Source organism: Pygoscelis adeliae, unplaced genomic scaffold (genome assembly GCF_000699105.1).
Source record: "Pygoscelis adeliae isolate BGI_AS28 unplaced genomic scaffold, ASM69910v1 Scaffold402, whole genome shotgun sequence".
In the NCBI taxonomy this organism is placed as follows: domain Eukaryota; kingdom Metazoa; phylum Chordata; class Aves; order Sphenisciformes; family Spheniscidae; genus Pygoscelis; species Pygoscelis adeliae.
The window spans coordinates 6,071,928-6,087,075 of NW_008824411.1; the positions used below are offsets into that span (position 1 = coordinate 6,071,928).

General features: G+C 51.0%; 1 protein-coding gene across 1 annotated transcript in view; it reads right to left on the bottom strand.

Annotated features, from left to right (window-relative positions):
• PBX1 (pre-B-cell leukemia homeobox 1) overlaps positions 1-15,148 on the bottom strand; it is a 134,752-nt gene that overhangs the window by 20,856 nt on the left and 98,748 nt on the right. Inside the window, exons 4-6 of the mRNA XM_009320718.1 lie at positions 5,322-5,566; positions 2,062-2,252; positions 973-1,108 (exon numbers count right to left, since the gene is read on the bottom strand). Of these exons, the coding sequence (XP_009318993.1) occupies positions 973-1,108; positions 2,062-2,252; positions 5,322-5,566 (572 nt within the window). The remainder of the gene's footprint in view (positions 1-972; positions 1,109-2,061; positions 2,253-5,321; positions 5,567-15,148) is intronic.

Below are 15,148 nucleotides of genomic sequence, written 5' to 3' on the forward strand. Positions count from 1 at the left end.
CTGCTGAAGGCAGACATGCTCTCACAAGGACACCAGATGCTACTGCTGTCTTCAGTTTACTCAAGTGATGAACAGGCATGTGCCTGGGGCTGGGAAGCGGCCCAAGATGGGGAATGCAATGGGAGCCTAGAGGGAGCACTAAGCTCACATGAGGACAAGACTACCAGAGGCAATATAGATTGGCTTTCAATCATGCAGCTTGCTCCAAAAAGAGAGGAAATAGAGAAGGACAGGCCTGAGCAACGTATGGTTGAACACTTCAAGGACTGATTGCACTCCTCACAAATCCCAGCAGCCTCCAGGTCAAAGCTACAGACTCCAGGAGCTATGTGGCTGCCTTGAATGTATGGAAATAATTCAATTTGTCTTTATTGACCACCTTTCTTCGAGGGATAAGCAAGTCAGGGAGATGTCATGTTCCGCAGCACAAGAGTAATGACAGAGAGAAATGACCCTGAGAAAGCCCACCCTCCTTGAGCACAAACTATAACCATTAGCCTGTCTGACCCAAACCCTTCCCACCAGGGCCTTGTCCATTCTACCTTATTGAGCAAAATCTGTGCAACTCTTCCTACTGCCTTCAAATCCATTGGCTTGAAGAATGGACTTACAGCTCAAATGAGTTCTTCTTACAAGCCAGCTCAGCACTAATTCCCTGAGGAGAAGACTTTGCCTCTGTGGGTCACGCCACATCATTTCTCTGCTGTTAACACCTTGGCTGCATGCACAGCCATTGCTCCATGAAGTCTTCATCCCTTCTAAATCCTCTCCCAAACTCTCCCTTTCCATCCATGGCTTCAATCTGCAAGTCTGCTGTCTGCTCTCCCATCCACTTACACTAACTTGCGCTAAACTCATTTAGTAATTAAATGCTCAACATTGGGACATGACTGACTTGACTGAGTGCCCTTCACCACGTTAAGGTTTCCCATTAGCAGCAGCTGCCTTTGCTGTATTTCTGGGCTCTCTCACCTGTGAGACTGTGATGCCGCATTTCTTGGCTAGCTCTTCTTTGGCTTCCTCACTGGGGTAAGGGTTGCTGAGATGGGAATAGAAATATTCATTCAGGATTTCCGTAGCCTGCTTGTTGAAGTTTCGTCTCTTCCGCCTTAGCATGAAGAAAGAGGGGAAAACAGAAGGAAAAGGAAAGGGAATCAGTGCCAGGGATCCAGAAATAGGAATGCAATTTTAGATACTCTGATTTTCCCCACTTCCCTCCCTCCTTCCCCTGCTCCTGGGAGCATGAGGTGCAATAGACTCATGGCCAGGAAGCTGCTCATCTGCACCTTGCTGGCAACTCCTCTCTCAGCACCTTCCAAAGCAAGTTAAGTCTCCTTCTCAAATTATCACTGCATCCTCCAGCTCACAGAAGAGTCTTAAAATTGGCACTCAGCTCCTCCACTTGGGAAGGTGACTCCTGACACCTGGCTGCCCTGGCCAAAGACATCTCTGCTACTCTCTGCAAAGCTCTGTGCTGAGAAAGCAGCGATGGATGTTATCCTTGAGGAAATTTGTTCCATTTACAGCTGGGCGCTATCTGCCTGCTACTTCTTCTCTCATACCCCAGTGTAGCTGCCTCTCCTCCCCATCCCAAGCCACAGCCTGCACGTAACCAGCTTGGGGAGTTAAATACATCTACAGCACCCTGAAAATCTGGGACAATGGAAACAGAAGGAAAAGAATAGGAACCTAGAGGGGACAGGACGGGCTGGAGGATTAGCTTTCATCCCCAACTGAAGTGCACATTTTTACCACAGAGGTTTGCTGGAATATGCCACAGAATTTCCTTCTGCCAGAGCAAAGCCAGCAATGTGCAATTCTCAAGGTACAGCTGGAAGCCTCCCCGAGACAGAGGCTGGATGTCTTGAATTGCTGTGCCCTCCCTTGCTGAGCCACACACAACTAATGGGTAAGGAAGGTAAATAGCCTCTGCAGCTCAAGACCAGGAGACAGTGCCCTTCAGATGGACTTGGATTCACTCCAGAACCTCAAAATGCCTCTCCCAGGCCTGAACAATACTGCATGTTGGGTGGGGAGAAAGGTTTGAGGGGGTGAACTCACCGTGCGTCCAGAAATCGGGAGCGCAAGATCATGACGGCTTCACACGTGCTTTGCTTCAACTGCATCTGGATGGAGCTGAACTTGCGGTGGATGATGCTCACCATCCGCTCTATCTCCTTTGGCGAGATAGGTCGGGTCCGGCTCTGCTCACGCAGCAGGTTCATCACGTGGGTGGTGAATTCGTTGCATGCCTGGGATGGCAAGAAAAGCAAAAGAAACCCCAGGATCGGAAGGTCATTCGATGGCGTCAAGGACAGTACAGAGGCAATGCTGCTAAGGAAGGAGATGCACGCAGAGGCTTCAATGGCTGGGTTTTTTTAGGGCAGACCCAGAGCAAGGGTGTGCTGGTTCTTGGGGGAGAGATAAATTTCTCTAGTCTGCCAAGCAGAGGGCCTGAGAGACTCCCAACAAACAGAGAGAGAAAGGCAGGAGCCAATTTCTTTGCTCTCAGGGATCATGGATGGAGCTGGGGCAGGTGAAGCCCTAAGGACTCATGTGAAGCATGAAGAAGTCCCAGCCCTTACACTGTTTTTCTGGATGGGACTGGAGGAGCTATAGATGTATCTGAAGAGGACCATAAACCTTTTGACCCTCTGTCCCTCCTCCCACTGCCCCAGCTGGACCCCAGCACGACGTGTCCTGCAGAGCCCCTTGTGCTTCACAGGAGCAGCTCCCAGAGAGACACGGCCCTGCTCCGTGCTCTTAGCACATCAGATAAGAAGTAAATAACAACAATAATTAAAGCCTGAGTGAGGCAGAAGCCCTGACAAGTAAGGCTAAGCAGGTAATAATCCCAATTAGTTTGCTGCTGGCACAGCACCGCCTGGCTGCTCCTGCTGTCCCCCATGCTGTGCTGTGAGGACAGGGCAGTGAGAGGAGTCAGGGGGGACAAGGGAGGGATTTTGAGGCCAGATGAAGGCCACTTCATTGCCCTCTCCTCCACCCCCACAAGCACCTTGCAGGACAAGGGAGGGATTTTGAGGCCAGATGAAGGCCACTTCATTGCCCTCTCCTCCACCCCCACAAGCACCTTGCAGGCATGACAGGATCCTCCAATTCCCAGAACCAGTCTGGGATCCAAGCCCCAAAAACCAGGTTGAGAGCAGCACTCAGACCCTGATGGCTCGAGAAGCCTTTGGTGCTCCTGGGACACAGGCAGCTGCTCTGGGGACAGTGCCCCCAGTTGCCAGCCCATGATGGGGAAAAAGGGGCTAGCAGGGGAAAGAAACACTGATTTGGTGGACTGGCGACATGGGCTTGACTTACCATCTCCCATCCCACCCTTCCAAGCTGAATCCCCACCTACAGCTCAGACCCAACAAGGAGACATCCTCGAGGTCAGCAGAGTTCCTCCAGTTGCCCATCACCAGCTTCAGCTGACAGCTCTCAACTCCCAGGGTGAGTGCTGGCTACGAGAGCTCTCAGCTGGGCGCCTCCTTGCTCCCAGATGCCCAAGCAATTTCAGCTCACCTCCTCTTGGCACGAAATAAAGAGCATTGCAGGCAAAATTGCAGGCGAGCGCCGTGCTGTCACAGCAGCAGTCAAACGCCATGTGAAGCCAGGCACTGAGCTCCCCCAGCCACCAACAAGGGGACTGGAGAGAGGGGGGTGGAGGTTGAGAAACCCTGAACCCTAGTTTTGTAGGACTGCAGGTGACGATATTGGAGATGTGGCCCGGCACAGCCATTTTGCAAAGCAACTCGGTGGCAAAACCAACCCCGTCAGTGGGTTGTGAGAAGGAAAGATGTGGTGGCCCACCTCACACCACGGGGCTGGGGTAAAGGCTTCTCTCACCTGGGTGTCCCTTTGGGGAGCAAGAACGTTGCAGAAACAAAACCAGAAAAGCAAACAAACAAAACCCCCACAGAAGGGGTTTTCTTCCCTGAAGTCTGTCCCTGGCTGTGCCCTTGGAGAAGGGTCCTTGCTGGCTCTGCCCTTCATGGGTCTCTCCTTGGGCTTGGGTGGCAGAGGACACGGGGTCTCTCTCCCCCTCTTCAGCCTGGGAGCTGAAAGATGAGCCCTGACGTGCTCTCCACTCCTACCCACGTGAGATGGCTGAGGCTCCCTCATGCCGCATCACCCCGCATCCGTGCCTCAAGGGAGTGACAGCAACGGCTGAGGACAGGCACCAAAGCACATCCTTCCAACTTGCCCCTGCCTGCTCCCTGCGCCCTGCCACGCTTCCTCCTCTAACGCTCTGCCAAAACACCTTTCATGGTGTCACCATGCTCGGCTTCTGCAACACCAGAGCCCTGCCTGGCCACCCTGACTCCAGCTCCAACCCAGGGGCACCCATCTAAGTTAGCTCCACACTTCCCCCGGGTGTAGGTCTGAAGATGCTGCCCAGCAGCCTCGGCTTGGCCAACGTGGCACCTGAAGGGACGAGACATCCCCCAGCCCCACCACGCATCCAGTTAGCTGGGTAAAATGGGGGCCGGGCTGGCTCACCCGTACAGACCCCGGCACTGGCAGCTGCTCACAGCCCTGACACATCGGCAGAGATGGCGTTAAATCAGAGCCCTGAAACCCCACCCAGCCCCTGGCCGCAGAGCCCATCCTGCACCCAAAAAGGAGGGATGCTTTCTTGCTCGCACTCCATAAACCACAACCTCGGGATAGAAACCACATTCATCGCAAGGGCAAGCCACGCGGCAGTGAAGAGAGTCTGCAAAACATCTGGAAGCGTTTGAAAGAAACCGGTTTTGAGCATTGGCCTGCGAAGCTTTTCACGCAATTGTCAGTGTTACCAATAGCTGCATTCATGACTCAAATACGAAAAAGGACACTTTTTTTTTTTTCTGGAAAAAGAACTTTTCAAGCAGAAAAAATATTCAAGCAAGATTTTGATTCAAGCCTTGCTTGGAAAACTGCCTGCACCGAGGCCAGCACCTTGAAGAGGACTCCCCCTTCATAGGGCCAATTTTTGGAAAGATATTAGGGGAGGAGTGAAAAGTGAAAATCAAAGGGGCAACCCATGCCAAGCCTATTCTCGCGCCACATCCCAGCGCAAAAACCCAGCCCTCTCAACCCTAAAAAAGCACATTTTCACTCCAATACCAAGCAACAGCTTGCATTTGCCCATACGCTCCTAACAATAGATGTCAGTAGTGATCCAGGCTGTGCACATCCACGCTGCGCACATCCATGCTGCAGTGCCGGCACCGGACGGCGGCTCTCCCGGCCGCTCCGGCTCCTGCTCCCACCATCCCCGATGACCACCCCTGGGCAGCCCTGCCCTCCGCCGTGAAGGAGCCTGTTACCTGCTCGTACTTCTCCAGCTCTGTGTGGTAGATCTGCCGGATCTGGGAGAGTTTGGCTCTGTAGTCAGAATGCTCCACCGAGTTGTCAGAGCCGGCTCCTCCCGATGCGGCGGCAGCGGCAGCAGCAGCAGCTGAGCCACCTCCTTTTTCAGGGCCCGCTACCCCCTCGGCCAGGAGCATGTTGTCTAACCGCATCAGCTGGGGGTCCGTGGGCTCCTCTTCCTGCGCTCCCCGGATGCTCAGCACTGCAGGAGACACAAAGGGGAGAGGAAAGGCTGAGTCGCACCCAGGGCTTAACTCAGGGAAGGGGATGCTCATCCAAAAGGGGATGCTCATCCCAGGTTGGACCAGCGGGGCTCAGTCCCCATCAACGGGACTTTTCTTCCTTTCCCAAGGGTACCCCAACAGGCAGTCTGCATCCCAGTGCTCTGAGTGCAAGTGCAGCGCCTCGGCTCTCCAGCCCAGCAGCAGTAATGGGGGCACTCCAGCTCCCTGCTCCCCTCCCTGCCTCTTGCTCTCCTTCCGGCAGGGAAGAAGTAGGGCAGAACCAGCAGAGAGCTCACTGCAGAGGTAACCCAGAAAACCACACTTTGCGTTCAAGTACGCAGCGGAACTGCTAGCAACACCAACCAAAAAACCAATAAATGTACCCATTCTTGCTGCCAGAAGTGATAGGGACCGTATCCCAATTCAAGTATGGGATGGGAAGTCAGGAGTCTCTAGCCCAGACCTCAGCTCACCCAGGGGCCCTCTCATATCACCTAACATGTCATTTTACAACCTGATCCTGCACCGTTTGCATCAGCCATCAACCCCAGATGGCAGAGGAAGAAGCAGAGAGCCCACAGCTGACTGTGCCTCAGTTTCCCCATCTTTAAATACAGATGGAGAGGGCTTGCAAGGCCGTGTTTTTAGCCACCCAGTGGAAAAAGAAGCAAAAAATGTGCAAAATACATTTTATTCTTCGGAAAACACCCTTTTTTTTAGAATCTGGTCATTCCAGTGAACATTAAACCGTGCTAAGAAAAGGGGTGACAATAAATCAATCTTCCTGGAGTACTTGCCAAGGAGAGAATTTTCCCCCCCTCTTTGTACTCCCCGCCTCAATTATTGCTTTCAGTAAAAGTCATCCTCCTGCGAGGGCTTTCCTGGAAAAACCACATGGAAGCATCCCGACCGCTCTGGGCCAGCTTGGCAAAGGGACACATCCCAGGTCTGAAGGATGGAAGTGCCCTACGTGCCCCTCCATGGTCTGTGTTTGAACACAGAAGTGTAACCCGAAATTTCCGCACGCACACACCAGGTGTGCGCAGATGCAAAATAAGTAAAATAAATAAAATAAATCCTTGATGAGTGAACAAAAATGGCATTTCCTAAGAGAAACGAATTGTATTTCTCTATCTCATCTGGCACAGGAGCTCAAAGCACTTTGTAAACACACACACACCCCGTGCACACACTCATGCACATCCAGAGCTGGGTAATGTTGTGTGGATTTTCATAAAGCCATGCCCACTTACACCCAAGATGAATTTGACCCCCCGAATCTGCAGCGCAAACAAGAGCGAATTATTTCCCCCATCATTTAAAAAAAAAAAAAAAAGTCTAAAATCAGTTGGCAATAAGAAGTAAAACCTAAGCCACTAAAAAACCCGGGCAAACACTGAGTATGGTCTTCCTCACTCTGAAATAAGTTAAAGATATAGCTATTATCAGTATAAAATGGAAGTAAAAGACCCTGTTGAGAGGTTTGGCTAACACTAAAAAAAGCTCTTTTTTAAGCCTCAAACTCTACTGAAATAATTATTTTCAGGACTAGCATTTATTGGCATTTTTGAGATCAAAACATTCGCTGTCAACAAAGGTGGGAAGGTCAGGGGGAAAGAAAAGATAGAAAAAAGCCCAACAACAGTAAATTTGCCAATAAGATGAGCTAATAATTCCACGCTAGGGAGGATCATTTCTATACGGAGGGATGGGGGCATGGTGCCAAATTTGGAGCCGGGTGCCAATTTCCGAGCCCCGAGGAGCCAGGTCCAGCATCCCCCTCCACCGTGGGAGGCTTCCCATGGCACCACCGGCACCCAACCACATGCTTCGCCAATGAATAAATCCAAAGGGAGAGGTCAGATTTCATCAAGAAAATGGTTTGGGGTCTGCAGTCCATAAACTGAAACAAGAGGTAAAGGTAGCCAAAATCCTTAAAAAGAGAAGAGGAAAGGTGACAGACTACAAAGGAGAGATAAACTTGCTATGAAAAAAAAAAAGAGAATAAACTCCTATTCTTCCAGGACAAAAAACCAAAACTCACTACATTAAAGCACATCAAAAGCCCAAATACAAATGGAAAGCAACACAGGTTAAAAAAAAAAAATTAATCCCCCCCAAATAAACAAATCAAAAGCGGAGTGGCCAAAACAGGTGCATCTGGATTTCAAAAGGGAAATATTTTTAGATTAAAAATCTCAGGAATCATTGACCTGACAGGTGGGCACAAGTGAGTAATTAGTTGACGTTTAGAAAGCTGCTTCCCAATGAAAAGCGCTGTATAACCCCTGAGCTTTATTACCATGCAACACACACGGACCAGCACCCACTGGGTGTGTGCATCCTGAGCATCCTACGGATGGATGTACACGTGTCCCCGCAGCAGAGACCCGAATGCAGCCAGGGACCGTGTGGAGATGGCCTGGGCTTGGCTGCCTGCTCAGAGTAAGGCTAGGGAGTAAATAAATGGAAAGGCCAATGTGTCTAAGCAGAACTGATGCTACCTATTTATCCCTGGAAGGCTGTGCTCAGCCGAGGAGAAGACAAAATGATTATTTAAAAGCTCCTTTTTTATCTTCCCAGTGCCGTCCCCAGCTTCAACGCACCTCCTGCCAGGGTGCCCAGGGTGCTCGGCTCCTTGGCAGCTCCGACCCTCCAAAATACCCCCCATGATGGGATGCACCCTGCTCCACCGGCGGGGGGGGTTGGGGTGAGCCAGTACAGGCAGCACCCAACCCACAGCGCCTGGGCAGCCGATCGTGAAAGGCCCCTGCTCTCCCCAGGCTGCCGGCTTTCCCACCAAATTAAAATAAAATAATTAAGCATAATGATCGTCAGCGGTCCGGCAGCAAGCCGGAGCCAAGGGGCTGCAGGCAAGCTCTGGCCCGTGCCCTGGCATCCCCAGGACCCGCCATTTGCTGCTCCTGATTAAAGAAAGAGGGGGAAAAAAGGAAGAACAAAAAGAAAGATAGCGACTGACAGCCGGGGGGAGGAAAATTCATGCAAGACTTTCTGTCCTTGGCCGCTTTCCTGCTGGCTCGGCAGCCCCTGGAGCCGTGGCAAATGCCGCTAGAGGGTGCTCAGCCCTCGCTTTGGTCCCCCGCTGCCTCAAAATGCATTTTTTATATATAAATACACACACATGCAAATATATATATATGGATATATTTTAAAAGCAAAGCCAAGCCACGTGCCTTGTCACCGCTGTGAAACGTTCCCTGAGTGACCGTGGAGGGGAACCGAGGAGCATGGCTGCCCCATGTCTCGTGGCCGTGGCAGGGTCACCGACACCAGCAGTGGGAGCAGCTGGGGACTGCCGAGCCACTAGCCTGTGGTCCAGTCACAGACGTCACCAGGGTCACGGAGACCCGTTCCAGCAGCTGGGAAATGGCTCCCAGCTCACACGCTCGTTCCTCTTTCCTCCTGAGCGAGGTATCACAGCCACCGTCTGCAGAGGACATCATCCGAGTCCTGGGCTGGCTCAGTGGCGAGACTGGCCTCGGAGAATCAGACAAGGAGACAAAGCTGAAAATAGCTCCCCAGCTCCTTGCCTGCCTTGTGATTCAAGGACGCGGGATGGAAACTGCATCGAGTCGCCAAAGCTTTCAGATGCTCCAAGATGTTTCCCACCAACCTGGGCATCCCCGAGGAGTGCCTGCAGAGCAGCCAGCCCCACACTCACACGAGGTAGGCAGCCAGCACCCCACACATGTCTGTGTCCCCACACCACGGCACTTGTGCCTGGTGTCCCCATGCACAGAGGCAGCCATGCAGCCGGGGCGGGGGGCATGGGGCAGGAGAAACAGCCTTTGCCAGACATGGTGCTGGCACATGCCTTCAAAATGGACTGCACCCTGGGGATGGTCTGGGGCTGTGAAGACACCAAAGAAATCCACAAAGGTGGGTACCAGGCTCCTCCTGGTCTTCCACACCACAATCTCCTCCTTTATTTACTCCATTTTCCTGGGAGCATTTTTCCAAAGGGACCTGAGGAGCCAGCTCAGCGCAGGAGCCGAGCACACAGCCGTCTCTCTTCTCCAAGGCTACCCCAAAATGCTTTAGCTTAGCAACTCTTTGCTCTCCATCCCTTCCAAACCCTCCAGATCAGAGATGGGCAGGCAACACAGGCAGAACACCACCATGAAGGCAATCAAACACGATGGGGGTGATGGCAGCAGCTTAGCAGGAGACTGTGGCTCAGCAGTGACAGCAGAAAAGGCACGCTCAAACCTCCAAGCTCTACCTGTCTTCTAGAAAGGGCAATTTATCCTACTGCGGTCAGTGTCCTCAAGCTGAGGAGATGTGGGAAGCAGGGTCCTGTCCCGGCCAGACTCCCAGCATGGGATATATCCACTTATAAGGGGATGTAGGCTGTGGTAGTACAGCACTCCCCACTGTTTCTCATCCTCATGTCTCCCCTTGGGTGCCGCTGCATGTGTGTGCACTCATGAGGTGGAAGCTGAAGACCAAGCAGAAGACACTGGAGGAAGCTATGGCCAAGCAGAAGACACCGGAGGAAGCTAAGGCAAGGTGGAGCAGTGGAAACAGCCTCTTGAGGGATGCAATCAGGATATCTTGGAAGAAGACACAGTGAACGACACAAAGCCAACCCACGTTGTGATGACGAAAGAGGTCCCCAGAGCCAGCGTGGCCGCTCGTGAGGGCTTTGCTGCACAGGACCAGCGTTCCTCAACTTTCCACCAACTTCAGTGGTCAGTGCAGAAATTTGCTGTGACCAGCTGGTTAAGATCCCCTCCAACTACATGAGGTGGCAGTTTCTCTACAGCTCTGTTTGCTGACACTACCAGCCAAGGGCTGGTCCCAGCGGCTGGACGTTCAAACAAACCCACCCTAAAAAGAAACCTGCTGCACAGTTTTAATGAGTACAGGAGGAACGCTGCCCTCCCACCCGAGCTGGGCTGCTTCTGGATGGGTTTTCTCATTGTTGCTTCTGCCCATTCCCAACTTGCTGAATTGCCTTTCCAGGGGGACATTTTAAAGGAGGAGATTTCAAGTAAATGATTGCAACTTATCGAAAATAATGTGCTACTTAGCATCAGAGACAAGCATCCTGGCAGGCAGAAATGGGAAGCAGTGCTGGAGCAGATGGGAGTAATTAGGTTGTGATTTTCAGAAGGGTTTTCTTTCCTGCCTCCACTGTGCCTAAGATGTACTGCGGAGGGGGAACAACCCACCCAACAACAGATTTTTAAGAGAGGTGGACAATTCCTGTGCCAAGGCCACCGGGCTGTGAGCTACCCTTTGACATGACTTTCCCACGGGGAAACCAGAGATGCCTGGCGCGACAATGCCACTGGTGGAGCACTGCTGGCTGCTCTCGCTGTCCTCTCACACAGCCACAAGCAGGGCGAGATGCCTCCTTCCCCATCAAAGCACGGACACCTCACCTGCGCATCAGATGAACAAGGTCTTACCCAAATCCTTTCCAGTGGGTGCCCCTGCCATACAGTCAACGAAGGCATGGCAGCTCCTCCTTGGGAACCCCAAAACTCCTGCACAGACCCACACAGCGTACAGCCAGGCTTTGAAACACACATTGAATATCAGCCCTCTTCCGACCTTTTGCAATTTAACCACCATCTGCAATATTTGCTTGGGCTCGTGGACACCCAGCTTCAGGAGTCACATGAGCTCACCGTTTTTCTTTAAACATATGTTTTTACACCTCCAGGTCTAACACAACAGCCAGCAAACAGAGGGACAGACGCGATGCCAGCAAATGCCCCTGCTAACAAAACCGGTAACTAATCACGTTATTTTAAGCAGATCTCAATATTCTCTGGAGCCTGAGTCTACATTTGTGAACGCTGAAGATCAACAGCACTGAACCTGGTACAAAAATATTCCCATCTGCCTCATATTTGAGGACAGTTACGCATTAAGTGGCTTGCAGCTGTCTGTCTGTACTCAATACGTGTAGTCACAACGAACTCAGGAGAGTTGGGTTTTGCTTCCTTGGCTGATGGCATGGGCTTGAGTTGCTCTTCCCAAATGTTCTTTGTGCAGAAAAGCTCCCAGATCCCACGCACCTACCCAAACTCCTGTTTTTTTCCTATGCAAGTATATTTGCAGCCTACTTTCTTCTGCAACAGCAAACCCCAGACACAAAGGAAAATCCAGTGTTTTGGATCTTCTTTTTAAACACAAAGTCACCTTCAAGACCCTGTGCTCAGAAGGAATACATAAACTCTCAGAGCTTTGTGGAGGATGCTAAAGCACTTCTGGCTGGGTCTTCACACCGCCCATTCCAGGGTCCACGTGACAGACAGCAATGTAAATGTCTTCTTGGCAAAGGCTATGGTGTCTGCGTTAAACGGGTATCAACGATCTCAGTAACCAAGGTGGAGCACTTCAATGTTAAGGAATCACAGGGAGTTTTAAACCTCAGTTGGATATATTCATCATGTTTACATAAAGCCACTGAGAAAATCAACATCAAAACACAAATACCTATCTCCAAGATAAATGGAAGCTGGAATTTCCAAATACACTGACACGCACCCTTCCAGGAAGCAGGAATTAAGAGAAGCTGGGTTTTTTTCTCTTACAATTGACATAAAAGTTCCCCTCCTCATTCCAACCTTTCCAAAACTTACAACTGGATGAACAGATTTTGCTCAGATTTTCCAAAACAGGCTGCCGTGAGATGAGGCATGGAAAATTTCAGCTGGCAAAATGGCTTTTTGTGCATCTACTTATTTATTTATTTCCCAGAAAAAGGAGGAATACTGTAAAACCAATGGGCCATTTCTGTCACGAATTTTCACAGTCTAAAGCCATAAAACAAACAAAAAATCCCAGCAACAAATAGAGAGAGAGGCTTGTACCCATAAGCACTGCAAAGCCACCCTGGACCCTCACAAACCCACCTCCTCTCCCAACACGGGAGTATCCATCAGGGCTGTTTGGAAACAAAGCACTTAAACAATTTTGTGAGAGATGCTTTGAAAGGTAGAGAAGTGTTCCTTCAGTCCATAAAGCATGCAAAATTGTGGTAAGATACGTACTCCCAGAGAGACGGGAGCAAGTCACATCAGGTCAGAGTAATGGTCCATCTAGCCCCAGAGGCCAACTCCAGCCGTGGCCAACAAGCCCTGCTGGAGACCCAACCAAAGCCATGACCAACAGCAGAAGTATCAGATGCTCAGGGCACTGGCACCTCCTCCAGCACCCTCCTACCCACCACCAGGTTTGGGAACTTGCATTGCAACCCAAATTCACATCAATCAAAAATGTTTCCTGAATCAAAAATGAAATCTTCTCCTTTCATTTCATGTTGTCGTTTCTCCCCTCCCTCTTTTTTTAAATCAAAATTTGGGTCAATTTAAAAACAACCAAACTGCTTTAAAAAACAGTAACTTGCCATCTTTCTGGGGTGGAAGAGTCCAAATTATTTGCTGAATGCAACCCAAATTTTAAAAAAAGTCTGAATTACCCTTAAACTCTAATTTTGGGATGTGGGGAATGGGAGAGGGGAATTTATCACATGCCAAAAAGTTTCTCAGCTCCCAGCAGCAGCTCTCCATCACTTCAGGAGATGCAGCTTGCATGTGCCACAGAAGCTGCAGAAGAGAGACACGTATTTCATAGCGCTGGCAAAGAGTCTGCACCAGTTTTCTCCTAACCCCATCCCAAATGCCAAACGGGTTGCCATAGCGAGCGAGGATCTGGCAGCAAAATGCTCAAAAGGTCTGGAAAATTATCACTAACACATTGGGGGGAAAAAAATCCCCCCCCAACTGGAAAATGATCTCAAATAGCCCCTTCCACAAAAATAAGGCACAATGTTGCGGTGATTACTGAAAACCAGATTCCTCGAGAAATGTGACTCCCTGGGAAGCTGAATGAACACAGATGAGCTCATCTTTCCAGTCCTTCCCTGCGTCTTGCTCCTGCCGACCAGTTTAGCTCATGGTTAGTAACTGAGCCAGGTACGGAAACTTTTGACCCTGTCCCCACATGCCCAGTTATTGCTACGTTGTGGTGAAATTAAGTGTTGCGGATCAGATTTAAGTATTTTCTATTTTTCTCTTAACAGTCCTTACACCACAAGCTGTGTCTACTCATGGATGCTTCACTGCAGGCTGGTGGTCAACTTCCCATCGGCTTCGGCAGCATAACTCCCAGCTGTAATTTTCACATCTGAGATTTGGGGGCAGGTAGCACTCAGAAGCCAGAGCCGATTGAACCTCTTGCACCACGAGCAGATCACTGAACAAGAGGCGGTTTAGCAGCAGAAAGCAGGCTGGAAGTGCTTGCAAACATTAAAAACAAGCCAACCAAAGCCAACTGCCCCACTGGTGGACAAACCACCTCCTCCCCTCCCAGTTACGGCAGCTTCAAGCCCACCTTTGCTACATCCCACAGAGCAGCAAACCCTCACAGCTCCACCTAATTAAGCAAATCAACTTCACTTACCCCAACAACACTCTGCAAACAACCCATCACGCCAGAGCCAAACTCTGGGTGCGGAGAGGTCAACCCTGTCTTATTGGCACTCTTCCCTTGGAAGAGCACGGATAAATTTTGGCCACACACAGGTCCCCTTCCCATCGCGGTGGGCACCCCGCACATCCCCAGGTCAGGCTCATGGTTTGGCCACAAAGCAGGCTGACACTGGGGAGCGATGCTGAAGCGGGCTGGAGCAATCCCATGCTCGGTTTATCTCACGAAGCAGTTTTCCCCTTCCTAAGCAGTGCAGAATTAGCAGGCTCCCGTTACAGCTGTAAAGCGTAATCAATCCCTTATCTGCATAGGCAAACCCAGCACGTCTCAAATCCTCCAGCTGCACTGACCACACCATAAGGGAGAGACTGTCCATGGCACCCAGCCCCCTCCATCTCACCCTGCTCCATCTCAGCCCAGCCCCCGCCACAAGCAGGGGATGGGGATGGGGACATACCTCCAGCTGCTCGGAGCAGCAGCCACCAAAGATAAAGGAAAGCAGGGCGAGATTCAGCACTGCTCTGCTGCTGGGCCAGATTTGAGCAGAAGATGTAACCCAGCTAATTGACCATGGGCTGGCCTGGCTGAGGGGAGCAGCATCTGCCACGGAGAAAAGCCAGTGGCTGGGATGGTAAATTGGCATTACAGGCAGCGGAGGGGAGGAGGATAACACAAACATGCACACGTGCCCCTTCCCACACCTCTTGGAGTGCATTTGGGATTTTTTCCAACCCTAGATTGCGATATGGGGCAAAAGAATCAGATTTTGCTATTGCGATGAGAATAGGCGATTACGGACAGGGCTCTGCTTCTGTCCCTCCAATGGCAGCACCTGCTGTACCAGGACCTCACCTTCTCCTGCTGGAGTTCGGGTGATGGACCAGAATTCCCTCCATAGCACCAAGACACTAAATTGTCACTGAGGGACAGAGCAAGCCATCGTCCCCACCCCAGGAGATGAGATGGCTCAGACCTGGCGTTGGTTATGCCTGGAGACACATCCCAGCTTAGAGCATATAGTGGATGAGGGGCTCCCTAAGCCCTGCAGGAACAAATCGGCAAACAAAAGATGGGATTGCTCCCAGGACAGGTCC